The sequence below is a fragment of the Rattus norvegicus genome, chromosome 15, assembly GCF_036323735.1.
Source record: "Rattus norvegicus strain BN/NHsdMcwi chromosome 15, GRCr8, whole genome shotgun sequence".
Taxonomy (NCBI): domain Eukaryota; kingdom Metazoa; phylum Chordata; class Mammalia; order Rodentia; family Muridae; genus Rattus; species Rattus norvegicus.
Window position 1 is genome coordinate 50,221,907 of NC_086033.1, and position 13,377 is coordinate 50,235,283.

A 13,377-nucleotide genomic window follows, 5' to 3' on the forward strand; every position below is an offset into this window, starting at 1 on the left:
GAGAAAACAAAAACTATAACGTCGAATTTAAACAAGACAAACAGACAGGAAGAAAAGAACACACAAGAGGGCACAGAAATAAGAGACCCACTTGTTTGAACACTAAGGAATCCTATACAAACATTAAATAGGAAGCTATAACAGACAACTTGGTACAGACCCATGCAGGCCCTGTGCATGCTGCCTCAGTCTTTGTGAGCGAGTTCATAGAAGCTTTGCTCATGTTGACTTAGAGGCATTTTTCCCTTGGTGTCCCCTCTCCCCTCTGGCTCTAACACTCTTTGCACCTCTTCCTCTACTGGTTCCCTGAGCTCTAAAAGGAGGAACAGGATCTCATTTAGGGCTGGTTGTTTCAAATTTCTCACTCTATGCCTGACCTTAGGTCTCTTTATACGTTGCCCTCTAGTGGTGCAGAAGGAAGCATCTCCAATGCTGACTGACCTTGATTGTCTTTCTGGATCTGAGTTACCTCATTTGGGCTGATTGTTTTCTAGTCCCATTTATTTGCCTGCACATTTCGTGATGCCAGTTTTTTCTTTTTCTTTTCTTTCTTTTTTTTTTCATTAACTTGAGTATTTCTTATATAAATTTCGAGTGTTATTCCCTTTCCGGGTTTCCGGGCAAACATCCCCCTAGTCCCTCCCCCTCCCCTTCTTTATAGGTGTTCCCCTCCCCATCCTCCCCCCATTGCTCCCCTCCCCCCAACAATCTAGTTCACTGGGGATTCAGTCTTAGCAGGACCCAGGGCTTCCCCTTCCACTGGTGCTCTTACTAGGATATTCAATGCTACCTATGAGGTCAGAGTCCAGGGTCAGTCCATGTAGAGTCTTTAGGTAGTGGTTTAGTCCCTGGAAGCTCTGGTTGCTTGGCATTGTTGTACATATGGGGTCTCGAGCCCCTTCAAGCTCTTCCAGTTCTTTCTCTGATTCCTTCAATGGGGGTCCTCTTCTCAGTTCAGTGGTTTGCTGCTGGCATTCACCTCTGTATTTGCTGTATTCTGGCTGTGTCTCTCAGGAGCGATCTACATCCGGCTCCTGTCAGCCTGCACTTCTTTGCTTCATCCATCTTGTTAATTGGGTGGCTGTATATGTATGGGCCACATGTGGGGCAGGCTCTGAATGGGTGTTCCTTCGGTGTCTGTTTTAATCTTTGCCTCTCTATTCCGTGACAAGGGTATTCTTACTCCCCTTTTAAAGAAGGAGTGAAGCATTCACATTTTGATCATCCGTCTTGAGTTTTATTTGTTCTACGCATCTAGGGTAATTCAAGCATTTGGGCTAATAGCCACTTATCAATGAGTGCATACCATGTGTGTTTTCCTGTGATTGGGTTACCTCACTCAGGATGATATTTTCCAGTTCCAACCATTTGCCTACGAATTTCATAAAGTCATTGTTTTTGATAGCTGAATAATATTCCATTGTGTAGATGTGCCACATTTTCTGTATCCATTCCTCTGTTGAAGGGCATCTGGGTTCTTTCCACCTTCTGGCTATTATAAATAAGGCTGTGATGAACATAGTGGAGCACGTGTCTTTTTTATATGTTGGGGCATCCTTTGGGTATATGCCCAAGAGAGGTATAGCTGGATCCTCAGGCAGTTCAATGTCCAATTTTCTGAGGAACCTCCAGATTGATTTCCTGAATGGTTGTACCAGTCTGCAATCCCACCAACAATGGAGGAGGGTTCCTCTTTCTCCGCATCCTCGCCAGCATCTGCAGTCATCTGAGTTTTTGATCTTAGTCATTCTCACTGGTGTGAGGTGAAATCTCAGGGTTGTTTTGATTTGCATTTCCCTTTTGACTAAAGATGTTGAACATTTCTTTAGGTGTTTCTCAGCCATTCGGCATTCCTCAGCTGTGAATTCTTTGTTTAGCTCTGAACCCCATTTTTTAATAGGGTTATTTGTCTCCCTGCCAGCTAACTTCTTGAGTTCTTTGTATATTTTGGATATAAGGCCTCTATCTGTTGTAGGATTGGTAAAGATCTTTTCCCAATCTGTTGGTTGCCATTTTGTCCTAACCACAGTGTCCTTTGCCTTACAGAAGCTTTGCAGTTTTATGAGATCCCATTTGTCGATTCTTGATCCTAGAGCATAAGCCATTGGTGTTTTGTTCAAGAAATTTCTTCCAGTGCCCATGTGTTCCAGATGCTGCCCTAGTTTTTCTTCTATTAGTTTGAGTGTATCTGGTTTGATGTGGAGGTCCTTGATCCACTTGGACTTAAGCTTTGTACAGGGTGATAAGCATGGATCGATCTACATTCTTCTACATGTTGACCTCCAGTTGAACCAGCACCATTTGCTGAAAATGCTATCTTTTTACCATTGGATGGTTTTGGCTCCTTTGTCAAAAATCAAGTGCCCATAGGTGTGTGGGTTCATATCTGGGTCTTCAATTCGGTTCCATTGGTCTATCTGTCTGTCTCTGTACCAATACCATGCAGTTTTTTTTATCACTATTGCTCTGTAATACTGCTTGAGTTCAGGAATAGTGATTCCCCCTGAAGTCCTTTTATTGTTGAGGATAGTTTTAGCTATCCTGGGTTTTTTGTTATTCCAGATGAATTTGCAAATTGTTCTGTCTAACTCTTTGAAGAATTGGATTGGTATTTTGATGGGGATTGCATTGAATCTGTAGATCTCTTTGGTAAAATGGCCATTTTTACAATGTTAATCCTGCCAATCCATGAGCATGGGAGATCTTTCCATCTTCTGAGGTCTTCTTCAATTTCTTTCTTCAGAGTCTTGAAGTTCTTATTGTACAAATCTTTTACTTGCTTGGTTAAAGTCACACCGAGGTACTATATATTATTTGGGTCTATTATGAAGGGTGTCGTTTCCCTAATTTCTTTCTCGGCTTGTTTCTCTTTTGTATAGAGGAAGGCTACTGATTTATTTGAGTTAATTTTATACACAGCCACTTTGCTGAAGTTTTTTATCAGGTCTAGTAGTTATCTGGTGGAACTTTTGGGATCACTTAAATATACTATCATATCATCTGCAAATAGTGATAATTTGACTTCTTCTTTTCCGATCTGTATCCCCTTGACCTCCTTTTGTTGTCTGATTGCTCTGGCTAGAACTTCAAGAACTATATTGAATAAGTAGGGAGAGAGTGGGCAGCCTTGGCTAGTCCCTGATTTTAGTGGGATTGCTTCAAGTTTCTCTCCATTTAGTTTAATGTTAGCAACTGGTTTACTGTATATGGCTTTTACTATGTTTAGGTATCGGCCTTGAATTCCAATTCTTTCCAGGACTTTTATCATGAAGGGGTGTTGAATTTTGTCAAATGCTTTCTCAGGATCTAATGAAATGATCATGTGGTTTTCTTCTTTCAGTTTGTTTATATAATGGATCACGTTGATGGTTTTCCGTATATTAAACTATCCCTTCATGCCTGGGATGAAGCCTACTTGATCATGGTGGAGGATTGTTTTGATGTGCTCTTGGATTCGGTTTGCCAGAATTTTATTGAGAATTTTTGTGTCGATATTCATAAAGGAAATTGGTCTGAAGTTCTCTTTCTTTGTTGGGTCTTTGTGTGGTTTAGGTATAAGAGTAATTGTGCCTTCATAGAAGGAATTCGTTAGTGCTCCATCTGTTTCAATTTTGTGGAATAGTTTGGAAAATATTGGTATGAGGTCTTCCATGAAGGTCTGATAGAATTCTGCACTAAACCCGTCTGGACCTGGGCTCTTTTTGGTTGGGAGACCTTTAATGACTGCTTCTATTTCCTTAGGAGTTATGGGGTTGTTTAACTGGTTTATCTGTTCCTGATTTAACTTCGGTACCTGGTATCTGTCTAGGAAATTGTCCATTTCCTGCAGATTTTCAAGTTTTGTTGAATATAGGCTTTGTAGTAAGATCTGATGATTTTTTTGAATTTCCTCTGAATCTGCAGTTATGTCTCCCTTTTCATTTCTGATATTGTTAATTTGGACACACTCTCTGTGTCCTCTCGTTAGTCTGGCTAAGGGTTTATCTATCTTGTTGATTTTCTCAAAGAACCAACTTTTGCTTCTGTTGATTCTTTCTATGGTCCTTTTTGTTTCTACTTGGTTGATTTCAGCTCTGAGTTTGATTATTTCCTGCCTTCTACTCCTCCTGGGTGTATTTGCTTCTTTTTGTTCTAGAGCTTTTAGGTGTGCTGTCAAGCTGCTGACATTTGCTCTTTCCTGTTTCTTTCTGCAGGCACTCAGCGCTATGAGTTTTCCTCTTAGCACAGCTTTCATTGTGTCCCATAAGTTTGGGTATGTTATACCTCCATTTTCATTAAATTCTAAGAAGTCTTTAATTTCTTTCTTTATTTCTTCCTTGACCAGGTTATCATTGAGTAGAGCATTGTTCAATTTCCACGTATATGTGGGCATTCTTCCCTTATTATTATTGAAGACCAGTTTTAGGCTGTGGTGGTCTGATAGCACGCATGGGATTATTTCTATCTTTCTGTACCTGTTGAGGCCTGTTTTTTGACCACTTATATGGTCAGTTTTGGAGAAAGTACCATGAGGAGCTGAGAAGAAGGTGTATCCTTTTGCTTTAGGATAGAATGTTCTATAAATATCCGTTAAGTCCATTTGGCTCATGACTTCTCTTAGTCTGTCTACGTCTCTGTTTAATTTTTGTTTCCATGATCTGTCCATTGAGGAGAGTGGCGTGTTGAAATCTCCTACTATTATTGTGTGAGGTGCAATGTGTGTTTTGAGCTTTAGTAAGGTTTCTTTTACGTATGTAGGTGCCCTTGTATTTGGGGCATAGATATTTAGGATTGAGAGTTCATCTTGGTGGATTTTTCCTTTGATGAATATGAAGTGTCCTTCCTTATCTTTTTTGATGACTTTTAGTTGAAAATTGATTTTATTTGATATTAGAATGGCTACTCCAGCTTGCTTCTTCTGACCATTTGCTTGGAAAGTTGTTTTCCAGCCTTTCACTCTGAGGGAGTGTCTGTTTTTTTCTCTGAGGTGTGTTTCCTGTAGGCAGCAGAATGCAGGGTCCTCGTTGCGTATCCAGTTTGTTAATCTATGTCTTTTTATTGGGGAGTTGAGGCCACTGATGTTGAGAGATATTAAGGAATAGTGATTATTGCTTCCTGTTATATTCATATTTGGATATGAGGTTATGTTTGTGTGCCTTTCTTCTCTTTGTTTTGTTGCAAAACGATTAGTTTCTTGCTTCTTCTATGGTATACCTTATGTTGGGCTTTACCATTTATTATCCTTTGTAGTGCTGGATTTGTAGAAAGATATTGTGTAAATTTGGTTTTGTCATGGAATATCTTGGTTTCTCCATCTATGTTAATTGAGAGTTTTGCAGGATACAGTAACCTGGGCTGGCATTTGTGTTCTCTTAGGGTCTGTATGACATCTGTCCAGGATCTTCTGGCCTTCATAGTTTCTGGCCAAAAGTCTGGTGTGATTCTGATAGGTCTGCCTTGATATGTTACTTGACCTTTTTCCCTTACTGCTTTTAATATTCTTTCTTTATTTTTTGCGTTTGGTGTTTTGACTATTATGTGATGGGAGGTGTTTCTTTTCTGGTCCAATCTATTTGGAGTTCTGTAGGCTTCTTGTATGCCTATGGGTATCTCTTTTTTTAGGTAAGGGAATTTTTCTTCTATGATTTTGTTGAAGATATTTACTGGACCCTTGAGCTGGGAGTCTTCACTCTCTTCTATACATATTATCCTTAGGTTTGATCTTCTCATTGAGTCCTGGATTTCCTGTATCTTTTGGACCAGTAGCTTTTTCCGCTTTACATTATCTTTGACAGTTGAGTCAATGATTTCTATGGAATCTTCTGCTCCTGAGATTCTCTCTTCCATCTCTTGTATTCTGTTCGTGAAGCTCATATCTACAGCTCCTTGTCTCTTCTTTTGGTTTTCTATATCCAGGGTTGTTTCCATGTGTTCTTTCTTGATTGCTTCTATTTCCATTTTTAATTCCTTCAACTGTTTGATTGTGTTTTCCTGGAATTCTTTTAGGGATTTTTGTGACTCCTCTCTATGGGCTTCTACTTGTTTATTTATGTTTTCCTGGAATTCTTTCAGGGATTTTTGCAATTCCTCTCTGTAGGCTTCTACTTGTTCTCTAAAGGAGTTCTTCACGTCTTTCTTGAAGTCCTCCAGCATCATGATCAAATATGATTTTGAAACTAGATCTTGCTTTTCTGGTGTGTTTGGATCTTCAGTGTTTGCTTTGGTGGGAGAATTGGGCTCCGATGATGCCATGTAATCTTGGTTTCTGTTGCTTGGCTTCCTGCGCTTGCCTCTCGCCATCAGATTGTCTCTGGTGTTACTTTGTTCTGCTATTTCTGACAGTGGCTAGACCGTCCTATAGGCCTGTGTGTCAGGAGTGCTGTAGACCTGTTTTCCTGTTTTCTTTCAGCCAGTTATGGAAACAGAGTGTTCTGCTTTCGGACGTGTAGTCTTTCCTGTTTACTGGTCTTCAGCTGTTCCTGTGGGCATGTGTCCTGAGTCAACCAGGCAGGTTGCTTGGAGCAGAAAAGTTGGTCTTACCTGTGGTCCCAAGGCTCAAGTTTGCTCGTGGGGTGTTGCTTACGAGCTCTCCGCAGCAGCAGCAACCAGGAAGATCTGCACCACCCTTTCTGGGAGCTTCCGTGCACCAGGGTTCCAGATGGCGTTTGGTGTTTTCCTCTGGCGTGAGAGATGAGTGCAGAGTGCAGTCTCTTCTGCTTTCCCAAGCGTGTCTGCCTCTCTGAAGGTTTAGCTCTCCCTCCCACAGGATTTGGGTGCAGAGAACTGTTTATCCGGTCGGTCCCTTCAGGTTCTGGCAGTGTCTCAGACACAGTGGATCTGCTGCTCCTGGGCCCTCCTCTAAGGGGACCCAGAGGCCGTATACAGTTTCCTCTTGGGCCAGGGATGTGAGCATGGGTAGGCAGTGTTGGTGGTCTCTTCCGCTCTGCAGCCTCAGGAGTGCCCACCTGGATGTCAGTTTTTTCATTGTTTAATCTTGTTTGTTTGTTTTCTTACAGCTTCATTGTGCAGATGTACCATGTTATCTCTATTCTTCTTATGAGGGATATCATGAGATTTTTTTTCTTCAAAAACTCTTTCCCTGTAAACACCTACTCTGAGTTTATGGAAAATTTGACAAAAATCTAAGGATATTTTGGAACCATACATCATATAGCTAATACAAACACACACACACACACACACACACACACACACACACACACAAAGAGAGAGAGAGAGAGAGAGAGAGAGAGAGAGAACACAAACAACAACAACAACACAACTAGCTGCCTTAACCCAAAGAGAGAATGTATTTCTAGTGTGGCACATTTCTTTTAAATCACATATTGGGCTGGCTTCAGTTAAAGCTCTCACTGGCTGCTCCTCCAAAGGATCCTAGTTTGACTGCAAACACCCATAGGGCAGTACCACAATGTTTGTATCTCCAGTCTTAGAAGATATGAAGCCCTCTTCTGGCCTCCAAGGGCACCATATGCAAGTGGTGCTTAGACATATATGCAGGCAAAACCACTATCCACATGTAAATAAATAATTTTAAAAGTACATATAGGTGCAGGTCAGTGGGTGTGGTACAGGTTTGCCCTGAAAGGAATCACATATTAAATTATCATGAAATAGTATGAAATAAATGGAATTGAGTAAAATGAATGAAATTTTAAAACTTATAGTAATGTTTGGTTGGGTTGTCAATACCATTTAACCTTGAGAATTCTCTATCTGCCTAGACATTTTTACAGAAGTATCACCAAGGCTGTGAGAACTGTGTCTGAGTCCAGAGCTGAGAGGATCTATGAGTTGTTTGCTACCCCAGGAGCACAGCTGGTGCCTTTGTGGTCACACTTCTCCATGGTGCCTCCTGAAAACCTGTGTTTTCTCTTTCTTTCTGAATGTTTTCCCATGTAAACCTTTGTCTCTGTGACATTGTCCTTTGGTTATTACTGGGTGCTATATATATTCAAGTTAAAAAAATATAAGCTTGCTGATTTTACTAAGATTCTTCCAATTCTAAAACCTAGAATCTTGAACAAGTTGATGACCATGACCTTGAGGATAGCACCAACTGTACATCAAACCAGGGATACACAGTGTACCCCCAACACCCTTACCTTAGTGACTGCTCCATTACACAGACTTCAGATGGGCACTTACAACTCAAGTAGTCATGAATCATGCCAAGGTTGTGACCCATTTCATGTGCCATTGTTCCTGCGACTCGAAGATGGTAGTTACTGTGGTCCTAAGGGCAATAATGGGGGAAATGTCATGTACTTTGCATGGAGACATACTCTTCCTTTTATCCAATTCAGCTAAAGATCTCTGTCTCTGTCTCTGTCTCTGTCTCTCTCTCTCTCTCTCTCTCACACACACACACACACACACACACACAAATAGGAAGAAAACAAGTAAGGAAATAAATTTATCATTTGAACAATAATCCCAAAATGTCAGTGTAACCATTTCAACACGAGACAAACTTCTGAGTAATCAGTACTTCAGGGATGATCATTAGTGAGGATGGTAAGATATTAAATGGATCAGTTCTTCAGAGAGACAATCAGTATACTTACTTAAATGCTCAAGAAGCGTTGAACCCATGAAACATAAACAAGCAAGTGAAAAATAAAAATGAGCAAACTAGCAACTATGTTTCTATATTTTAGTGACTACTTTCCTTTAAGACTCAACAGACCCAAACAGCATTATAGATGACCTTGATATTATTGACATTTATAGAACACAAACAGGAGACAATTTTGTGTCCATTTATATGGAGCCACTAACTAAAGACACAATATCAAAAAATCAAAATTGTACAGAGTATACTCCAATATGCAAAAGTAATAATAGAAAATTTTATATAACACTTATAAACAATATATGAGCTAAAGTCTAAAAGAAAAATTATAAAGTATTTAAGGTGAAAAAATATAACATCTGCCCAATGCATTGGTGCAGGTAAAATGGTGTATAGTGAGGCACTGATTGTGTTAAAGAAGAATAAATTCAATCTGGTATAACTAGAAGAGAATTATTAACATGAGAGCAAAGGTCACTGAAGTTTACAGGAAAAATCACTGAAAGTATCAATGATTTTTGTAAAGATAAAGAAAATTAAGAAACACCAATGGAAACTGGCCATGATAACCAAAAAAAGTATATGTAATCAATATCTTAAATAGTTGTAAACAGATAGGGGATAGGCCTATAAGTTAGTGATATGGTGACTTGTGCTGGATATCATCAGTCAATTTTGTCCCTGAAATATGTGGACATTTTTTTCCAAGAAAGATGAAACTACCAAGTTTACTCAAATAAAGATAATCTCTACAGTATGAATAAATCAATGAATCACTGAAATTTGATTTCAGAATTCTTTCCAAAAGGAAACTACAGTAACACACAGTTTTACTGGTGAATTTCATTCAACATTTGGGAGAAATAGATGCAATTCTATTCTAGTGGTGAAAAAAATCAGTGTGGAGAGTACATCCCAACTCCCTTAATGTGATCAAATTTACTATACAAACAAAACCCTTAAAAATCATGTTACACAAAAATAAAGCTACAGTCGGATACTGCCCTTGAATCTAGATGCAGAGAACCTGCAACTGCATTACCATTGTAAATTAAGACAGTATTTTATGAATATGTTGGCTTTATCCAAGAATGCAAGGTTAGGTCAATATTGGCCATTTATTTACTGTATTTACTGAAGCAGACAATAGGCAGCCCTAGTGACCTTCTCTATAGATGGGGTAGAAAAATTTGGGAGATGCATAGATCCAGCGTTTGATCTTCAAACTGACCTGAACAATGCCAACAGAATGGTAAGGAGAACACATTGAAGACATGAAGGCTAGACCAACTGTTGAACCAGAAAAATCTGTTGAGCTATTAGGAAGAAAGGAACAGAAGGGAAAATGAGAAAACTAGCTTTTTAAGAGATAAACAATTCCTTTGAAACTCTAAACAAATACTAGAGAAATTTAAGTTTCCAACTATCACGTAAGTATTTACTTGGGTTTTGAAATAATAAGAGATATTTTTCCAATACTGTCTACCGCAAAACTTGAAATCCAAGCATTTGGATTTAAGAACATCCAATGTTCACCATGTGCTCATGATAATACAATTTTTTGTGTCTATCTATTTTTTATAATATAATTTTCCTTTCCAAAAGGAAACATTTTGGCCTTTAGCCCTAACAAGTGCTCCCCTGTAAATAATTGCTTGATTATAAGCTAAGTGTTATGTATTTTTTAATTTGTATCTTTCTCATACTTTATTTTAAATACTTATTCTTATGTTCTTTTTATAATGTTTTTGTTGGAGTAATATTTTAAAAGAATTTATGTTATTAAGTATTTTGAACTGAACAGAAACAGGTTTGGATGAATTCTGTTTATTTGCTAATGGACTTTAACTTTGCTTTTGGAGTTCATTTTTAATTAGCAGTGGTGACACTGCCTTTCTAGTCAATGTTCTTTTGCTCTCTGCACAAGGCTTTGAGGCTTGTTCACTTACAGAAATTTTAAACACTTGTCAAATTTTTAACTGATTAAACTGATTAAATTTTTAACTGTCAAAATTTTAGCTGATTCAACTTGTTTTTTCCAACTAAACAACATTGATTCTGCCATGAAAAATCAGAAAATTAATAGAATTATCCCCTCACTTTCCATTCCCTGTACATTTTGTCTTTTTATTTAATCAGATTTTACATACTTTTTATTTGGAAACTATACTTCTGCATTTTGTCATATTTAAAGATTTATCATGTTGGTAACTTATTTTGAATTCATATTATAGATGATTTAATATTTGATTCTACCTTTGTATGAAATCAATTCTCAACATTGATACCATTTATTAAAGTAACGCCTTCCTCTATTCTATAATTATCTATTTTTTCCACTAATACAGTATATCTGGACATTAATATTCTTATCTGGTTATTCCTGCACATGGGCATCTTGTTACTTTGTTTAGTAAATGGTAAGACTTACAATTTAAAGTTGGAACTGTAAATCTTCTATCCAGAGAATTGGTGTCTTTTTTTTTCCTGTTTGAGCTCATCTCTTTAAGAAATCTCACGGGGTTGGGGATTTAGCTCAGTGGTAGAGCACTTGCCTAGGAAGCACAAGTCCCTGGGTTCGGTCCCCAGCTCCAAAAAAAAAAAAAAAAGAACCAAAAAAAAAAAAAAGAAATCTCCTATCAGTATTCCATTAACCTTGACTACACATTTAAATCTTGTCTATTGTTTGCATCTTTTCATGCCATTGTGCTATAGTGCATGAATATCCAGCAATTTGACTGACTTGGGAGGGCTCACATCATTCAAGTTTTCTAGCTACTAGGTTCCTATCTTGGGAACTTGCTATGCTCCTCCTTAAAGACACACCAGAGTGTGTCTCAATCTAGAAGTCACTCTTCCAGGTGAAGGAGTTGCATCTGCTACTATGTCCTTTACTATGTCCTTCAATGAGTCATCCTTGTAGTGCTCACAGTCTGATGAACACCTTTAGGTGGGCCCTATAGTATGGAATTTTAATTATGTTCATGAAATCATTGTGGTTAAGAGCATAAAACCATTGTGGTTAAGAGTATTACATCCATTGCAGTGCTGTGTGGACTTGAGCATTTGGTCACAATGATCCAAATTTCTTCTGAACTTCATGGAATTCTGGTGTGAGAGAAGCCAACAACTTTTTAAAGATCCTACTATGTTGAAATGGAAGTATATATTCTATATAGACTTCCTATATACTAGAGGAAATCTAATATATATTTATCATACATGGTAATTAGGCTTATGTTAAACGTGTAAGTTTTGAATTGAATTTGATCTGTGCAAAAATATAAATTAATTCTACAGCACATAGGATACCTATATTCATGGCATGGACTATTTCCTGAGGAAGCAGACTCTCTAGCCATTTCAAGATCACAGTGGCAGCTTTCTCCTGTCTGATGCCCACTGAAGCAATGAACCTGTGCTGGGGGCACATCCATGATTTCATACACTAAAGTACAAGGCTTTTTTCATTCACTATATTTATTTCAGCTCTTCTTATTAAATGGTCTTTCAGCTGAATAATCTTAAGTGTGGGGTTTTGATATAATACACAATCTTACTTTGATTCTATCAGTTTCCCTTAACTCAAGGCTAAAGTCAATCAGTTCTTCTACACATAGAGTCTCAATTCTTCTTTTCATGATCTACATTTGTCCTTCTTTTGTGTAGACCCAATAAAACAGAATTCTGACAAATGTTTGCCTTATCTATATTTAAGAAAATAAAACCACTATTTGTAGCCAAAAAGGACCAATCTGAGAATGTTAAAAAGACAAACAAAAACCTGTGTGTAGATTCTTACATCTTACCTATGCCCTGATATATCGCTCTCATTGTGCATAGAAGAAATTGTACATACGAGATTAGCTGGGCAACATCATGGTGCTTTCGCTTTAGCAGATCATTTCCCCTCCACTTAGAGAAGTTTTCCAGGGTGGTGTTGGCATCTGGTGTTATCTTTATTTTATCCTCATCAGTCCAGATTTCCATTCCAACTAAGGCCACATGGGCATCAAGCTTATTGTAAAGCTGTCCAAAGAGAGTACATTGTAAAGCAAAGAATAATGATAGCAAGATCAGTTTTTAATATTTCCAATGCACTTTGTTTTTCAAAAGTCAACATATATGTCATTCCCTTTATCACCTTGAGCATTGTTGGACTTATCTAGATAAAATGCTCCTGAACTTTAAGTAACTTCTTCTTGAGGGTTATTTTCAAGGAGAAATGAGAGGTTCTACAGCTCCAGAGATGAAAAGCCTATTTTGTTTCTTGTTTACTTTAACTCCCTGAAATGATTTTCTACTAGAATTTGGTTATTAGAATTCCTTAAGTGGATTTTGGGAAACAAAATTCTTTTAAGCAAAACTCGACTTGTAATCTTTTGGTCCTAACATGTGATATTGATATCTAATGAAGCAGCAACATTCAAAGTTATTCCTCAAAAGTGCTGGGACCCATAGCCCCAGGAGACTCACTTTCCTTCCTAGATTCATGTTCATCCATAACAAAATTCAAGAACACCCCTTCACAAAGTGTTTAAAGTTACATTTAGTAAAATATATCATACCATGTTGACATAATTGGCCATCTCATGTACTCTCTTTCTTATTTCATCAAGATTTTTATTGTATTTCTTAAACTAAAAGACAATGAAAAGAAAGAAATAGGAGCAGATAGAAATTAATATAATTGGAAGATTTAAAAACTTTAACTTATTTTACAGTGATTATAATTATCCATTATTAATGATTAAAAATTAAAAGCAAATTGAGTCATTTTTGATGTAAACTAAAGAATTTGG

At 37.8% G+C, this 13,377-nt stretch overlaps 1 protein-coding gene across 4 annotated transcripts in view; it reads right to left on the reverse strand.

Moving 5' to 3' along the window:
• Positions 1–13,377, reverse strand: part of Adam28 (ADAM metallopeptidase domain 28) — a 66,320-nt gene that overhangs the window by 37,621 nt on the left and 15,322 nt on the right. For all 4 annotated transcript variants that reach the window (NR_172143.1, XM_039093144.2, XM_017599628.3 and 1 more), the window contains exons 8-11: positions 13,144–13,215; positions 12,435–12,604; positions 9,807–9,891; positions 8,106–8,236 (exon numbers count right to left, since the gene is read on the reverse strand). Coding sequence is in view for 3 of the 4 variants with exons in the window: in XM_039093144.2 (XP_038949072.1) it covers positions 8,106–8,236; positions 9,807–9,891; positions 12,435–12,604; positions 13,144–13,215 (458 nt within the window). In the remaining variant the exon portion in view is untranslated. The remainder of the gene's footprint in view (positions 1–8,105; positions 8,237–9,806; positions 9,892–12,434; positions 12,605–13,143; positions 13,216–13,377) is intronic.